The sequence below is a fragment of the Equus caballus genome, chromosome 6 (genome assembly GCF_041296265.1).
Source record: "Equus caballus isolate H_3958 breed thoroughbred chromosome 6, TB-T2T, whole genome shotgun sequence".
Classification (NCBI taxonomy): Eukaryota; Metazoa; Chordata; class Mammalia; order Perissodactyla; family Equidae; genus Equus; species Equus caballus.
Window position 1 is genome coordinate 81,485,558 of NC_091689.1, and position 17,798 is coordinate 81,503,355.

The following is a 17,798-nucleotide window of genomic DNA, read 5'->3' on the forward strand; positions in this document are numbered from 1 at the left end:
GTCAATTGCTTGAGAGTGGCAGCTCTGTATAAAATCTGACAGAAGGTGAAACCATTGACCAAAATGGTGTCTTATTAAATTTTAATTTATCCATGTCTTCTCATGAAGTTGGCCTCTGGGGCCACTGAAAGCTGAAACTTCAATCATCTTATAAATCTATTTTCCCAAAACTAAAATCCTCAAAAGTTTTCTTTTTTTTTCTTTCTCAGGGAGGGGCTTTTTATTTCATGGAGCATGTAGCAGCTGAGCGTTCAACCTGGAATTACTTCTGGCAACAGGTCTTACATCCTGTCTGGTACCTTGTGTTTGATGGGTGCACCCTAACCAGAGAGACCTGGAAGGCCCTAGAGAGGGCCAACTTCTCTAAGCTGAAGATGCAGCACTTACAGGCCCCGCTGTCCTGGGAGCTGCTGCGCCCTCACATCTATGGATATGCTGTGAAATAGCGCGTGTGGAGAGTGGAGAGCTGAATGACCCAAATAACTTCAGGCTTCAGTTTTACACTTAAAATAACTAATAGGGAGAGGAGAAACCTTTTTTTAGGTAAGGTGAATTTCATCCTTAAAAGTTTATGTTATACCCTACTTAGCCATTTTCTATTGTCTCCCAGAGAATCAAAAACAAAACAAAACAAGCCAGCTTTGAACTCTCCCTTAAAAGGAAACAGTGGGCTTTCATAATTGAAATCTACCATTAGCCCCAAACCTTAGTTTATTCAGTAACTTCAAAAGTTTTCCAACTGTCTTATTTATATTGTTTTACCCAACAGATTTTAATTTTACCCCCTCTCTGAGAGCTTTGTGCTAATAAGCAGTTAAATCACTCGAAGACTTTAAAAAGGGAGAAGTGAAAAAAATCTCAATAATTCATAAACTGAATGAAGAAATATGAACTAGTTGAAAATCCAAATCTAAATGGCACAGATTTTTTGAAAAAGAAATCTGATCTATTTGTTCTTAGTATCACCAGGCTGGCTTTCAAAATTAAAGTACCATGCTACCACGCCTAGTTCTGCATGGCTTTTATGCCAGTATTCCTTTAAAGTGTATTTTCCTGCACATTCTAGTCTTCAATTCTTAAGATGAAGAGGGTACTTGACACTTTAGTATATCCATAAAACTATTTGAGGCAGTTAAGGTTCTTGGGTTCCTTTCCGTTATTATCTAGCATATACTCCTCTGAACATAGTAAGTTGCAGGCAAAGAAAAGGCGACTGTAATTAGGAAAACCTTGTATAATTCGGCACACTTTGTAAGAGTCCCTGTGAGTCACTAAAGAAGTAGACAGGTATGTTTTGGATGATTCTGATCAAATTTTCACTGCTGTTCCAAGATGCTTTCTTTGTTCCTTGCAACCATGGAAACCTCTGAAAATCATCACAAGTGCTTTGAAAACAAGCATTAGGTTGTTCAGTCAGAGGGCTTAAGAATAAAAGTTTCAGCAATAGTGTGTATGTATTCTAATAAATTTAGTGTATTTTCTGAGATTTTGCAAAGAGATGTTTAAACATCAAATCAATCAATTCACATGCATTTTAGGAATGGAAATAAAATAAATGGTTTTTATCTTTGCTGGCTTGGTTTCATTTTTCTTAATGTCTCTGGGAGGGCTTTCCTTCATTGTGGAAAAACAAGCTCTTTGAACATACAGATTTTTCTTTCTAAAGCCAGGTAACAATAAACACAGCTAGGTTTTAGAAAAAGCAATTTTGGAAGGATCAGAATGAGTTCTGAAAACTTCAAGTCGAAAGATCCCATTTGTGAAATCCACAGAGCAGAAAAGAGGGAAGCTCACTATTCTACTCTCTTGAACATGAAAAGTTATTCTTACGGTGAGTCAGGACGCTCACCTGAGGCCTCCTAAGCTATGAACATGAATCTCCTCCCTCTACAGTCTCCCCAAAGTAGGAACCTCCTTAGTCTACCCACCTGACTACTGATTAGGTCGGTATAGCGACTGAGAAATATGAAAAGCCGTGGGTTGACATGGTGAAATGTTGTCAGCATGTTGGAAGGCAAATGACCACAAAGTACAAAGCACTCAGCACATTCTTACCTCGCCCTCGTCTAAGTGGTGTAGCAAACACTATTCTCACTTTCTGTAGACAAAACTGAGGTATAGAGAAACAAATAAAGTTCCTTACATTCCACAAGCCACTGAGCAAGTCTAGAAGCCCTGATTCCCAGAACTGCGGCTCCTACTTTGGCAATCATCGCTGCCATATTACCTTCTCACTGCCTTCCTGCTCAGGCCTAGGAAACACCCACTGATGATCATTCCAAGAGCCTGAGGAAGTGACTTAAGCCCATGTAAAACGGAAACGGAAAAAAGGCCAAACATGCCCAATGTCTTTTAGGTCCTGTGTTGGTTATGATTCCTTTGACTGCAAGTGACAGAACTCCCAAACCAAAAAGGCTCAAGTAGAAAAAGGACTTTCCTGACTCAAATTAGTGACAATCATTAGGGGAGAAAGGCTCAGGAACATCTTGAGCAGGGCTCAGATAATGTCATCAGGAGCCAGACAGTGTCTAGGGTCACGTCAGCCATCCTGTCTGTCTGCCCCATCAGGTGGTGAGTCTGTGGAAGTAGTGTCAATCTTCATGTTTCCAGGACCCAAGGCCAGTTGGAAAGATCAAGTCCACTTTTGCAAAAACTCCCAAGTTCTAGATTGAGTCTCACTTGGCTCTGACTGATAATACTGGGTCACAAGTGCATTCCTGAACCCATCATAATGTTTAGATGGGATGGATCATGCTGATTGGCTCAAGCATGGGTCACAGGACAGGTCCCTAGAGCTGAGCACATCCAGACCATGTGCTCAAGACAAGGAGACAAGGAGAGTTGTATATTCTTCAAGTGAAAATGGGGCCTGTGTAGGGTCACACTTGCCCGACAATAACCTACGTGTCCTATGTGAACCATGTGTCCTTCTGGCTCCCTTCTGGGCAGGATGCCAACCATCTGGTATTGTAACTGTTTCTCTCAAAGAACATCATCTCCTGAGGGAACACAGAGCCCCTCCACGTGAGCTGCTGATCCTTGGAATGCTGGCCATGTAAGGACAGTCCCTCTTGCAATCACACAGCCTTTCTTCCCCTGCCTACATAAGCAACTCCCTCTCTGTTCACGGTAGTAGGAGCAGATGCACAATTCCATCCGGCTGGCTGTTTCTGGACGTTCCCAGTGAGTAAGACCCAATAAAACTTATGTCTCATTCACTGTCCCCAGCTCTTTTCTCTGTTCTCTCTGCAACCTATCCCGTACTGCTCACCCAACTGGGTGTGCGGCCAGACAGCCTGTGACTGGAGAAAGCAGGAATGCACATGACAAATGCCCATTATAAGCACATGGCTGCATTTTGATCAGGCCCTCTGTCTGCTTTCCAAGAGTAGATCACACAGTATTGTGCCTAGAACACTGCCTTTTCAGTGGGATAACTGCATGCAATAAGGAAAACAAAAGAAAAATGACAATGGCTTTGGTATCAAAGGTCCAGCTGGTTGTTATCATTAGTTGACTGTGTGACCTTTGGCAAGTTACTTCTCCAGTCTCACTTTCCTCATCTGTTAATGGGAATAATATCTCCTAAAGGGTTACTGTGATGAAGTGAAGCACTTGATGCTTAATAAATGTTGAACTTCATTCAACAAATGTTTATTGAGTGCCTACCATGTATTCTGCTCCCAGTGCTTGGTTTAGATCCCTGAATAAGCTAGACTTAGTTCTGTCTCATGGAACATACAATTGTGATAAATGCTATCCATGAGGGAGAAGAGCAGGGTGCCAGGAGAATAGAATCTGACCTATCCAGCGGGAGGAGGATCAGAGGCTTCCTTGAGAAGGTGACATCTGAGCTGAATTCCAGAGGATGGATAAAGAGTATTTCAGTCTAATGGAACAAAATAAAAGGAGGAAACACAGTACATTCAAGAAACTGAAAGAAAGCAGGCAGGCTGGGTACCAGAGCCTGAATGGCAGATTTGGGGATGGCTACTATTGCCATTAGCTTATTCCTAATTTTGTTAAGGCCCTGAGCCCATGGGCCCAACACTTATTTTAAAGGCTAACAAAAACACCACATCACGATTTCTAATATTATGAAACATTCTGTTCCTAAGTGTTCTAACATTCTAATTGTTTCTTCTAAATTCCTACATATTTCACACTTGAATAGAAGGTGAAGCAAACATTAGATAATAGTTCCTTTTGTACTCTTGACAGTAACATAAGCCTTTCCCTTTGGTATTGCTTTGGAAAACACAGGACTTAACTGAAATTCAATTCTTGTTTAACCATTAAGCAATGAAGAGTGTAATGAATCATAGCAAACTAATGTCAACAAAAAAGAAAACTGTTCAGCAACTGCTTCAGTTGCTGCAAATAACTTCTACACGGAGTGCTGTGGATACAGACGTGGTTTCCTAAGTCCCTCTAGGCTTGGCTCCCAGGTTGCCCGTCAAGCTAAGCAGGTATTAGAAGACTGTAAAAGAAGTAGCACTCAGTTAAAATTCTATCTTACCTCTCAAGTTATGGGAACAGATTACTAACTCTGATCCCAGAGGAAGAGTTTTTTTCAATTTCATTGTCCACCAGGGCTTAGGAACAAAAAAACCTAAAAGCCTTCTTTATAAAACAGCAAAAGCTGGGCCAGCCCCATGGCCTAGTAGTTAAGTTTGGTGCACTCCACTTTGGCGGCCTGGGTTTGGTTCCAGGCATGGACCTACACCACTCATCAGTGGGAGTGCTGTACCAGTGACCCACATACAAAATAGGGGAAGACTGGAACAGATGTTAACTCAGGGCAAATGTTCCTCAAGGAAAAAGAGGAAGACTGGCAATGGGTGTTACCTCAGGGCAAATCTTCCTCAGCAAGCAAAAACGAAAATGACAATGCTGCAGTATTAAAGCAAATGTATGCATAGTTGTTTATAAATATAAATGATTCTAAATATCAAATTGTCACCACAGAAAAATAGGGTTCTCCTACCTGAGGTGCACTTAAAAAAAGCTAATTAATTACAGCATCAGCTTTTGGGAATGGAAAACAGCTTCACTGCTCCGTAAATCTGCTAGATCAATCTGAGGGCCATGTGCCCTCAGATCTGTCTCTCTGATTCAGGATTTGCGGTAAAATTTAAGAGGTTAGGGAGAACAGGCTGGCACAAGGAAACACTAGAGGGACAGGTTTTGACTGGTGGGCTTTATGCATTTATGCTAAGGTTCTAAACATTTATGGTAAAGTTTTAAACATTGATAGCAAGATTTTAAACATTTAGGGTAAGGTGGGGAAGGGATTTTAATCTTGGATCTTCCTGGATGACAGATCCCTTGCTTCTGATGAGAGAGTCCAGCTTTCAAGTTCTGCTCATGTGCAGTCCTTTGGTGTTGTGGGGAGAGGAATCTTTGGTTCTGCAGTCATTTCAGGTCAAGAATTCTTCTGCATGTGCTCTGACTACGTGACGTTGCAAATTTTCTGAATAACAATTCTTTTTTTTTTTAAATTGAGGTTATGATAGTTTACAATCTTGCAAAATTTCAGTTGTATGTTATTGTCAGCTATCTTACAGGTGCACCACTCCACCTTTTGCGCCCACGCCCCACACCCTTACCCCTGGTAACCACTAATCTGTTCTGTTTGTCCATGTATTCGTTTATCTTCCACATATGAGTGGAATCATACAGTTTGTCTTTCTCTATTGTGCTTATTTCGCTTAACATAATATCCTCAGTGTCCATCCATGTGAGAAACAATCTTAGTCATTCTGCTGACAAGAGATGGGATCTGATGGAACTGGGGCTAACAGGCCCATGATGCAAAATTACTTGCCAGCGAATACAACCCCATCTGCTCACGTAGTTTTAAAAGCGGGAGGAAACATTAAAGAGAGTGGATACTGTTAATAAATTGTTAACCTGTCAGCCGACATTTTTGCTACTGTGTTTTTATTTTCTTTCTTTCAGATTCTGGGTAGGAGCCCTTCTGGGATCTCGAGTAAAATTTTATAAAGAAATATTTGCCTTATGCTCACAAAGCACCTGGATGACAGGTATGCCTGCAAATGTGAAAATCGGGTAAAAATGGTGCTACCTAGTACTAATTCTTAATTTTTATAGGGTCATAAGAGATACCTTGAGAGTCTGATGAAAGGTATAGAGCCTCTCTCTGGAAAACTCTCCTACAAATAAATACACCATTTCTGGAGAAAAATAGACATGCCAAGCACCTGGCTAAGCATACTGTTGTCACCTCCAAAGAGCCACATATGAAATTTTAAACTCTGAAGTCCTTTCTTGGAACATAGCCTCCCAGCCTTTTATCTCTCTTCCTAACTCTGTTCTTCAACTTAGAGACCACTAATGCTTCCACCTGCCTTAGTCTGTCTCAGGCTACCAGCTGACACTGAATCCCTTCTCTAACTAGGCTGGAGCGCAGAAGGAATCAATTCATCGTCACTCTCCTATTCATGCCCCCTTTTCCTATTGCCATACAAACCTGCCAACTTCTGACCAGAAGGTCTCCTTTACCCCAACTCTGCTTCTGATTCTGTACTTTCTTATCTTAGTAAATGGCAAAACCATTGTTGTCACTGTCACACAAGCCAGAAACCAGGACATCAACCTAGGTTTCTCTCTCTTACCTCTCACAACCAGTCACACACCATCCCTTCCTTTCTTCCTCTATCGCTTCTGCACACATCACTCCTTACTTGGATTAACTGGCTTCAGCCCGACTCCCTCCAATCTGCCCACCAGACTGCTCCCAGAACCTAAAGAAAAAACCACTTCCTGCCTGAGATCCTTTGACGGCTTCTTCTAGCTTTCAGATTAAAGTTCAAAATCCTTAGTTTAAAATGCAAGGCTCTCGGAAACTGGCCCAGCCGGTACCTCAATCCTCTACAAGCCATTCCCATCCCTGGTTCTACACATTGTGCCCTTTGGGCTGTTCACCTCTGTGCCTTTCCACAAGCTGTGCCCTCTGTCTGGAATAACCCTACCCTCTCTTCATTGAAAATTTACTAGTTCTCTAAAAGATCCCATAAGTCACTCTCTCCAAAAAGAACTTTCTTAATCCTCCAGTTTGATTGTCAGATCCTTTGTCTCTGCTCCTTCAGGCCCACACCTCTTCCTCCCACCTTCTCAACGTGCGCTGGCTGCTGCGTTACTCCTCTGTCTCCCCAACCTGACCCTAAGCTTCTTGAGGACAGGGCACTTGTCTCAACTCCCCTTCACCTCTGCTGCACTCAATTACTCTTTGTTAAATGTACGAATGCTTCCACTGTTCCCACTCTCAGGAGAGAGTATAAAACCCGAGTTAGACTTTCAGTGCTGCTCAGGAATCTTGTCATTTACCCGCAGCTGCCACAGAGGCCAAACCTGTACCACATTCATTTCCATACTCCTCCTCTCAGGAGATGACTTCACTACTCATTTCACAGAAGTGAAAAAGAGGAGCCATTGAATGGAACTAGAAATTTAGGAATCTCACAGATCCTGACTCCTGATCCAAGGATCAGGTCTTCTCCCAGGCTCTGCAAGGGTAGCCCTGGGCTCTTAAGTCATCTCTCTCAGGTCTTTCCTCTGTCAAGTCAGACTCCTTGTGCATCTTCATGCTTCTCCTCTCCAGGAATTCCTTCCCCTGTGTTAAAACATCCTGACATCCACTACATCTTCCTCAAGTAAAAATAAAACAAAACTACCCAAACAAAACCCTTAGTTTTGCTTTCCTCTCAGATTACTGCCTTCTTTTCCACCCTTCACGCTCAAGTTTCTTGGAAATGTCAAATCCATTTTTTCACTTCCCACTCACTCCTCAATCTGTTACAATTGGGTTTCGGCCTCCACCTGAAACTGGTCTCCACAAAGTCGCTATTGATTTCCCGCTTTTCAAACACAAAGCCTTCATCCTGTGCGTTAGCTGTGTAATATCTGATTCTGGTCATCCTTCTGGAGACCCTCCTCCCCCTTCTCCGTGGCTTTTGGGCACTGTTCTCTCATGAGTCTTCTCATCCCTCTCTGGCTGCTTCATCTCAGCCTCCTTTGCTGCCTTCTACTTCCCCAGCACTCCAGCTTCAGTCCTCTTCATTCCTAAAGACTTCCCTCTGGGGAGTTCAGCAGAGCTGTGATCCTCAATTCTACACTGTCACTCTCTCCTATCCTTTGGGGTGGACTGGCTAGGGAGGAGAATGCTGGGCACATGTCAGCCATGTGAGCCTCCTAGTGCTGCTGTAACAAATTACCACAAATTTAATGGCTTAAACCAACACAGACTTATTATCTCACAGTTCTGGAGGACAAAAGTCCAAAATGGGTCTCAGTAGGCTCAAATCAAGGGGTCGGTAGGACTGTTTCTTCTGGAGGCCCTAGGGAAGAATCTGTTCCCTTGCCTCTGCTGGCTTCGAAAGGCCACCCTGATTCCTTGACGCATGGTCTCTTCCTCCATCTTCAAATCTCTCCCTGAATCTGACTTGCCTCTCTTGCCTCCCACTTTCGCTTATAGGTGCTCTTGGGATTACACTGGCCCCACCCAGATAATCCAAGACAATCTGCCATCCCAGGGTCAGCTGGTTAGCAACCTTCATTCTACCTGCAACCTTAATGTCCCTTTGCCACGTAACATAACACATTCATTAATTCTGGGGATGAGGATGTGGACATCTCTAGGGGTACCAGCGAGGAGGCATTACTCTGCCTACCACATCAACTAGCCTGGAAAAGAAAGAAAAGGCAAATATGTAAACGATAATGGGATCTTCAGTCAGGCGCCAAATTGGTCTAACCAGCCGAGGCAGGCGACAGCAGTGTGGAATGGCGCAATAGTTGTGGGAAGAACTGAATGAGGGCTACAGAGAAAATGCTGTCTGGACTCTCTAGGTTTCAAAAGGAAAATCAGGCTGCCTTTTATAGGAGAGTTCACATTTGTCCCTGACTAATCTCTCCATGCTGAAATGATTTCTATTTGTAGAACCTTCCCATATATGATCCCCTGACTCAAAATCCTTGGATGAGTCCAAGGATGTCTTCCAACACCCCCTCCCCCAAACTCTTCACAGCTTTAAAATTATCAAATGTCACAATTTTGTTTTTTATTGGCACCTGAGCTAACAACTGTTGCCAATCTTTTTTTTTTTTTTTTTTTTCTGCTTTATCTCCCCAAATCCCTCTGGTACATAGTTGTATATCTTAGTTGCAGGTCCTTCTAGTTGTGGCATGTGGGATGCCACCTCACTGTGGCCTGACGAGCGGTGCCATGTCCTCGCCCAGGATCTGAACCGGCAAAACCCTGGGCTGCGGCAGTGGAGCATGTAAACTTAACCACTAGGCCATGGGGCTGGCCCCGTCACAATTTTTTTAATACATAAAAATGGCCCCTAAACATATGAAAATACATTCGATTTCACTCACAATACAAGAAATGCCAATGAATATTACTGTGAGATATCATTTCTCACATAACAGATTGGCAAAGACTTCAAAAGCCTCACAACACATTCTTTTGGGAAAGCCACAGATAGACACTTCTGTATATTGCTAGAATGCAAATTTGTACAACTCTTGGGGAACTTCTAACAAAATTATGCTTGCATTTATCTTTTGACCAGCAACCCCATTCCTAGGAATTTACCGTGAAGACACACTTCCAACAATATGAAAATACAGATGCACAAAGTTATTCATTGCTGCATTGTTTGTAAGGTTTCCAAGCTAGATGCTCATACATATGAGTGCCTGAATAAACCAGGGTACTGCTGCATAAGAGGAGTACTACACAGCTGTAAAGCAGAATGCGGAAGAGCTCTATGAAGTGATAGGGTGTAATTTAAAGGATATATTATTAAGTAAACAAAATTTATGTTAGGTAAAACTATCTCTAGTGTGGTACCTTCTTTGTAAAAAAGAAGGGTAAATAAGAAAATACGTATGTATCTGTTTATTTTTGCAAAAAGAAACTTAGGAAGACTACGCCAGAAACTAGTGAGATTGACTACCTGTCCTGGGTAGGTGGGAAGAGAGTAGAAATAAAGGGCAGAGAGGAATGACACTTTCTTTTTTTGCAAGGAAGACTGGCTCTGAGCTAACATCTAATGCCAATCTTCCTCTTTTTGCTTGAGGAAGATTGTTGCTGAGCTAACACCTGTGCCAATCTTCCTCTATTTTATGTGGGATGCTGCCACAGCACGGCTTGACGAGCGGTGCTAGGTCCACACCTGGGATCTGAACCTGTGAACCCTGGCCACCAAAGCAGAGTGTGTGAGCTTAAACACTAGGCTACCAGCCCAGCCCCCATTTTTTTTAAAATAAATATTTTATTTTATTTTATTTTTTGAGGAAGATTAGCCCTGAGCTAACTACTGCCAGTCCTCCTCTTTTTTTTTCGCTGAGAAAGCCTGGCCCTGAGCTAACATCTGTGCCCATCTTTCTCTACTTTATATGTGGGACACCTACCACAGCATGGTGTGCCAAGCGGTGCCATGTCCACACCCGGGATCCGAACCTGCGAACCCCAGGCCGCTGAGAAGTGGAACATGCGAACTTAACCACTGCGCCACTGGGCCGGCCCCACCCACAATTTTTAATATACCCTTTGTATAGTTTTGATTTGGGGAACCATGTCACTGTTTTATATAAAATAGGTAAAAGAAGGTCTTACATAAAATAAAATGAAAAACGGGGGAACTCTAAAATGGAAAAATAAAAACCATCTAACTGTATTCCAGATCAATGCTAACCACATTGATGCAGGGGGAAAAAGATCAACCCAAGTGCCTTTTTTTCCCAAGTGACTCTCTTTTAACAACAGCTTTATTGAGATATGATTCACATATCATAAAATTTACCTAAAGTATACAATTCAGTGGTTTTTAGTATATTCAGAGTTGTGCAACCATCATCATAATCTATTTTTAAAACATTTTTCATCACCCCCTAAGAAGACTCCATACTCATAGCAGTCACTCCCTATTTTTGCCACACTGTCTCCCAGTCCTAGGCAACCACTAATCTACTGTCTCAGTAGGTTTGCCTATTCTGGACATTTCATATAAATGGAATCACATAATATATGGACTTTTGAGAGGCTTCTTTCACTGAGCATGTTTTCAAGGTTCATCTACCTTGAAACACATATCAGTATTTCATTTCTCTTTTTCTTTCTTTTTTTTTTGGTGAGGAAGACTGGCCATGAGCTAACATCCGTGTCCATCTTCTTCTACTTTATATGTAGGACGCCTACCACAGCACGGCTTGCCAAGCCATACCATGTGCGCACCTGGATCCAAACCGGTGAACCCCAGGATGCCGAAGTGGAACATGGGAACTTAACTGCTGCACCACCAGGCCGGCCCCTGGACTGATTTTTATGTGTGGCAAAGGAATGTGCCCATTGTAAAAAAAAACCATTGCCATTAGAGGCCCATTCAGATGTGGACTGCAAAAACAAACATAGCATCAGGAAAATCTTAAATGGCATTTTTGTGATTAATTAAAAGAGTTTTGTAATCAGGTTCTAAGCTATCTTACAGAACCGGAGGAGTAAGGTACTGGGAGGTAAAAAGGTAAGGCAATCTAGAAATTATCTGTTATACAATTATACAGGGTTTAAACGTTACACAGATTTAAATGAGGATTTATAAGGTTAAGAACACAGGCCTGGTCTGGAGTCTTGGGACAGCTGTCTACAACAAATGCCGTCTTCTTCTCATCCTGGTTTGGAGATGTTTGTATTGGTCAGTCGAAGTCGGGTTCAGAAAGGGAGTTGAAACCCACTCAGCCTGGTACATGGAGACCCACGAGTTCCTTCAGTTTTTGTTGCTTTTTCTGAAAAGATCAGTTAGGGGGTCACAGGAACACTCTTGAGTAGAACTGCCCGCCGTAGGCCTCCATGCCCACCAAAGGTTTCAGTTCTTCTGTTTCCTGTTGTCCAAGAAGAGCATTGCCTGTTTGAGAATTATAAAGGGGACGAGGGAGGTCCTGGTTGGAAATGGGTACTATTTTTACTCGTGAGTGGTGTATCCAAGGCTTAACTCCCTTGAATTGTACTGAAGGATGTGTAACCAGGACTGCATAGGGTCCATTCCACTTAGGTTACCGTTGGTCCTCAGGGTGTGGACTTTTCCCAGTCTTGAGCAGGACTCAATCCCCTAGGGTTATGCAATGCTGGGGACGTTGGTTGGAAACACTAATCGGCTAGAAGCTTATTTATGTATAGTGGATAAAGTAGCACCTAGAGACTGTACACACTTTATGGCATCCAATTCTTTTACAACATGACCATTTTCAAGATTGCAATAATACTTAGTCTTAAGGAGGGGTCTCCCATACAACATTTCAGAAGGACTTAACTGAGACCTCCTTCTAGGGGCTACTCTTACCCTAAGCAGGAGAACCAGAAAGACCTTATCCCATGTTAGGTTGGTTTCCTGACATATTTTAGCAATTGTTTTCTTTAAGGTATGTTCATCCTTTCCCTCCTTCCCTTAGACTGAGGCCTCCAGGAAGCATGTAACGTCCATTGTATTCCGAGGGCTCCAGATACCTCTTGTGTCCCTTTGGCTATGACAGCTCCTCAGCTGTTGCTTTGAATTGAAAGAGACAACTCAAAGTGAGGGATAATTTCTTTTAGTAAGGCCTTTGTTACTTCGGAAGCCTTTTCTGTCTTGACCACAAAGGCTTCGACCCATCCTGTGAAGGTGTCCACAAAACCCAGCAGATATTTATCATTTCCCAGGGCTCTCAGCATAACAGTAAATCATCTCTTGGTTCTGTGCCTTTGGCTTGCACCCCTTTGATTACTGGTGGTGGCCTGGTTTGGGGATTGTTTCGGGCACAAATCAAGCAATTTTGTACCACCTTCTGGATAGTCGTTTGCATTTGTGGGCCAAGAATAAACTTTTGTAGCCAATTATGGTTGCATCTCTCCCTCATGGGTTCTCTGATGTGGGTGAGTAGTGATTTTTTTTTCCATTTAAGTGCTTGGGTATAAGCAGTAGTCCCTTTTCATTATAAACCCAGCCTTCTTTGGTTGTTTGGTACTGACTGCCATTGAGCCTCAAGAGCCTGTACGAAATCCCCATTTGCCTGCTGTTTAAATGTGTTTCTGAATACTGACGCTTAAACACAGACGGATCCATACTCAGGATGAGTGCTAGGGCCTTAGGATTTGGGTTTTCAGTTCTGGCTGCCGGTTTTGCAGCCTGATCAGCCAAATCATTTCCTTTTGCTATACAACTATCAGTCTTTTGGAGGCCTGGGCAATGTACCATGGCCACTTTTTCTGGAGTCAAAACAGAATCTAATAAGCCCAGTATGCCTCCTGCATGTTTAATCTCTTTTCTTCCTGCAGTTAGACGACCTCTCTCTTTCCATATGGCCCCATGTGCATGCACGACAGAGAAGGCACACTTAGAATCAGCATAAATGGTTGACTTTCTCTTAGCTCCAAGATGCAGGGCTCTCGTGAGGGCTATGACTTCTGCCTTCTGGGCAGACATACTGAAATCAGCAGAGAGTTAGCCATTGATGATCAAGTATCTAGGTACTAAAGTTTTTTTTCCTTTTTGCAATTACTGATTATAGCTTTTAGCTGTTTAACCCACCATTGTTAACTGTACTGTTTAGGCAATATGCTACCTGACTCCCACTAAACTCCTATACATAACATCTCCCTGGAGCCTGGGTCACCATGGTAATGGGTGTGTGAGCTGTTTTTCAGGAATTAGAACTCCTTGTCCACTTCAGGCCGGTTGAGACCACCAACTCATCAACCAGGCCAGCACAGATGGCCGATAGGCGACCTTTTGACGTCAGAAGGCTAAAAACTCCACCCTCAGGTCATGCTAACACCGCCATTTTGTGAACACGGGTCCTATGAAGAGGCGTGAAGTCTGACTACACTTATGCAGATCATCATTACCTCACCTCTCCTCACCTCCAGTCACCTCTCTCCACATTTCAGACCACCTTGCCCCGTTTCCCATAAATATCCCTGAGTCCCTATTTTTGGGGAAGCGAATCTGAGGCTCATGCCCTCGCTTCCTCATGTGGCTGCCTTGTGAGTAAACTCTCTCTCTGCTGCAATCTCGTCGTCTTGGTGTTTGGCTTTCCAGGCAGCAGGCAAAAACGAACCTGCTTCGGTAACAATACCCGGAGGGAGTGTTTCTGCTTCGAGGAGTTCCTGATGAGTTACTATTAGATACCCTGCCTTCCGAAATCCATGGTCCATGAAGCTGCTCCCATCAGTAAATATTTCCTATCTGGATTCTCCAAAGACTTGTCAGTCAGGTTGGGTCTGCTAGAATAAACTTCTTCAATTATTTGTACAATCTTGGACAGGTTCTCCTGTTGTAGCAGGAAGCAAAGTAGCTGGATGTCACCTTTAATTTTGCATTCGGGTTGTCCAGTAGTATGGCCCGATATTTGCCTAGCTTCCCAGAGTGAGCCAGTATCCTCGTTTTTGTTCCAAAAGAGGAAGTACACAGTGAGGAGTGTGCACAGTGGTGGGCTGACCCAAAGCAAACTTTTCTGCCTTCTGTAACAAGTCACAGGTGGCTGCTACCGCCCTCAGGCACACCAGCCGTCCTTTAGTCACCACATCCAACTGTTTGGAGAAATAGGCAACAGGCCTTCTTCTCATGTTACCCAAATTCTGGGTTAGTACCCCGAGGCTAACTCCTTGCCTTTCATGAACAAACAGTTCAAACAGCTTCCTGATGTATGGGAGGCCTACAGCAGGGTGGGTAAGCAGACTCTCATTAATGGTTTGGAAGGCTTTATGGCATTCTGCAGGACAATTAAGACGTTCATTGTCTCCACCCTTGAGAGCCTCATAGAGGGGCTTCGCTATCAGTCCGAAATTAGGGATCCAGATACAGCAGAATCCTGCCATGCCCAGGAACCCTCACGACTGTCTTCTGGTGGTGGGCATAGCCACCCCAGCTAATGCCTCCCTTCGATCTGGCAATAAGTTTCTTTGTCCTTTTGATAACTCAAATCCTAGGTACTTTACAGTCAGTTGAGGAATTTGTGCTTTTCTCTCAGAGACTTTTGTTGACGAAAATAATCCATAACCAATCTATAAATGAAAATTTGGGTGAGTTTATTCTGAGCTAAAATGTGAGGACCATGGCCCAGGGCCTTTCTTCCCAAAGGAAGAAAGGGCACCAAAGAAGTGGGGTGTACAGAGTGCTTATATACCCCCAAAGAGCATGTTTCACATATGATTGAAATGTCCTTTTACAATAGTCGCGAGACTGCTCTGTCAGCACAGCGATTGATGCACACAGCAGGTAGGTCTGCTGTCTGGGTGGACACAGCAGGGTGGCAGGTCTGTTGTCTTGAGCTGGGTGGTCAAAGGCGAGCACAGCAATCAGTTCCCAGCCTGAGGAAAGATGCTTATCCATAAGGAAATGCCAATATCGGGGGAAGTACCTTTATCTTAAGGGCATTTGCTCTTGCCAAAGTAAATGTTTAAAGCAGATATACAATGCATGCTTGATGGCCATGTCAGGCCCTTTTGGAAAAACAAAGTCAGGCCGAATTAGGTTTACACCAAATGGTTTCCTCATATACTCCAATATATCCTATTGCTTGCCATTTCTATTTGACACTTTCTATCTCCTTTCTGCCAGAAAGCTCAAAGTAAGGATTGTATTTTGGTCTGAAGCTTCTTTAGTTTTACTAGCAATCATATGTCATCCACATAATTGGAATAAGACTCCCTCACTTACCTGGAGATTCCTTAAGTCCTTGGCTAAGGCTTCCCCGAAGATGGTGGGGGCATTTTGAAATCCTTGCGGAAGTATCATCCAACCACAGTGTTGTTTTACATTAGTCTCTGGATCGGCCCATTCAAAGGCAAACAGGTCCTGGGACTCAGGACTCAGGGGTATGCAGTAAAAGGCATCTTTAAGTCCTGAACTGTAAACCAGCAGAAGTCTCCAGATACTTGGGAACATCCTGAAGGACTGGAAGAACAATGCCTCTTTTCTTTGGAGTCAGAAGACCCTTACAAGATTAATCAAAAGGCAGTTTGTTACAGTCACCAAAAAACTCGGTGCCCAAATAGCCAATTCAAGTCAGACAAACATTAACAGACAACACAATTCGATATATAGCATAGACCAGAACACTAGCTAGTTTGCCAGGAGTAGCTGAGAACCAAAGCCAGGAGCTACCCTAAACCAGATGGCCAGGGGCAAGTCAGAACCAGCGCCGGTGTTAGCGCACAAAGGCATGATCTGCTCACTGCCAGACAAAAGCCCATCGTCAAAAGAGGCAAGATGGTAACAGAGAAAGGGCATTTTATTACAGCTTGCTAGCAAGAGGGAAGATGTGAACTCACGTCCAAAAGAACCATCTTAAGGGGGGGGCACAGAATCTTGAAGCAGTTACATAGGCCCATGGCTCATAGTGGAGAGGCTTAGGAATGTTGACCCAGGAGTCGCCAAACCAGATCTTTCAGTTGTCATTGACGATGGCTATCAGCATAGACTCTGTGTGGGGCCCATCACATTCCTAAGGAACTCAAAAGAACGAAGTTCTCGTCTTATTGCAGCTGGGAGGTATATGCACAAGCAGGGGGCATAAAATCTACAGAGCAGGTCGGTCTCCTGGAGGGTGCAAATCCAGCTGGGTAAGTTAGGCAGAGATCATTCAAAGTTATAATGTGGTCTCTTTTCGACAATATGGCTTCCCTTACGTCAACCTTGTGTTGAGCCAGTATCACCGGGACCTGCCACATCCAGAAACAACTTCACCAGCGAACTTTTGATCCTGCCTCTAACTACCTTGGGTGGTTCAGGCCCAAGGTTTGAGTCTCAGCCCGCCAGGCTTCCCCAGAGTACAAGCTGAACCTATATTTCCAGGAAATCAAACCAGAGAGACAAGATAAAGGACACTTTCTTGAAGTTACTTACCCAGAGCCCAGAGACATCTTCCAAACCCAGAAGCTATTTCTTCTCCCAAAAGAATAAAAAAGCTTTGGGGCCTGGAGCACCCCAGCGGGAAACGGGAATCCCTCAATCAAGCCTCCAGATGAAATTGTCTAGGCTGCCGCTGAGCAGCAATGAAAAGACCCCACACCCTGATGAGGGTTCCAGAGCCTTGGGCAGGCGGTCACAGGACCTTGGGCCTGCCGGAGTCACCAATTTTTACCGCACAAAATTAGGGTTCTCTGCCTGATGCACACAAACAAGCCAAGTAATTATGGCATCAGCCGTTGGGGGAGAAATCAGCTTTTATTCTGCGAGATGGATCCATCTCCAGGGAGACAGGGGATGGGGGCCCTCAGAGGTGTCTCCCCCACTCAGGATTTGGGGGGACATTCAAGAGGTGAGGGAGAACTGGCTGGGACGTGGAAATGCTGGGGGGACAGGCTTTGATGGGTGGGCTTCAAGCATGTATGGTAAGGTTTTAAGCATTTATGACAGGGCTCTAAATTTTTATGAGGAGGTTCTAAACATCTATGATGGGGTTCTAAACATTTTTGAGGAGGTGGGGAAGGAATTTTTAACACTGGATCTCGGGGACCCCTCGCTACTAAGCAGAGTTGGACTTTCAGGGCCCAGCGGCTAAGTTCCCGTGCTCCGCTGTGGCGGCCCAGGGTTTGGCTGGTTCAGATCTTGGCCGCGGACATGGCGCCGCCCATCAAGCCAAGCTGAGGCAGCGTCCCACAAGCCAGCACTAGAAGGACCCACGACTAGAATATACAATTATGTACTGGTGGGGTGGGCTTTGGGGACAACAAGGAAAAATAAAATGTGAAAAAAAAAAAAGATTCCGACTTTCAAGTTCTGGTCAAGTCG

General features: G+C 43.8%; 1 protein-coding gene and 1 long non-coding RNA gene across 3 annotated transcripts in view; both read left to right on the forward strand.

The window, feature by feature from the left end:
- The window catches only part of HIGD1C (HIG1 hypoxia inducible domain family member 1C), a 38,272-nt gene that overhangs the window by 5,017 nt on the left and 15,457 nt on the right, over positions 1 to 17,798 (forward strand). The window contains exon 2 of one of the 2 annotated variants that reach the window (XM_001492645.5): positions 210 to 1,570. The exons of the other annotated variant lie outside the window; for it this stretch is intronic. Coding sequence (XP_001492695.2) covers positions 210 to 446 — 237 coding nt within the window. The 3' untranslated portion in view covers positions 447 to 1,570. Of the gene's footprint in view, positions 1 to 209; positions 1,571 to 17,798 lie in introns of those variants that run through there. 2 annotated transcript variants of the gene reach the window in all.
- LOC138924813 (uncharacterized) lies at positions 3,079 to 14,073 on the forward strand. Its single transcript, XR_011440093.1, has 3 exons — positions 3,079 to 3,183; positions 5,962 to 6,047; positions 11,222 to 14,073. It is a non-coding gene; the product is annotated as an uncharacterized lncRNA (long non-coding RNA).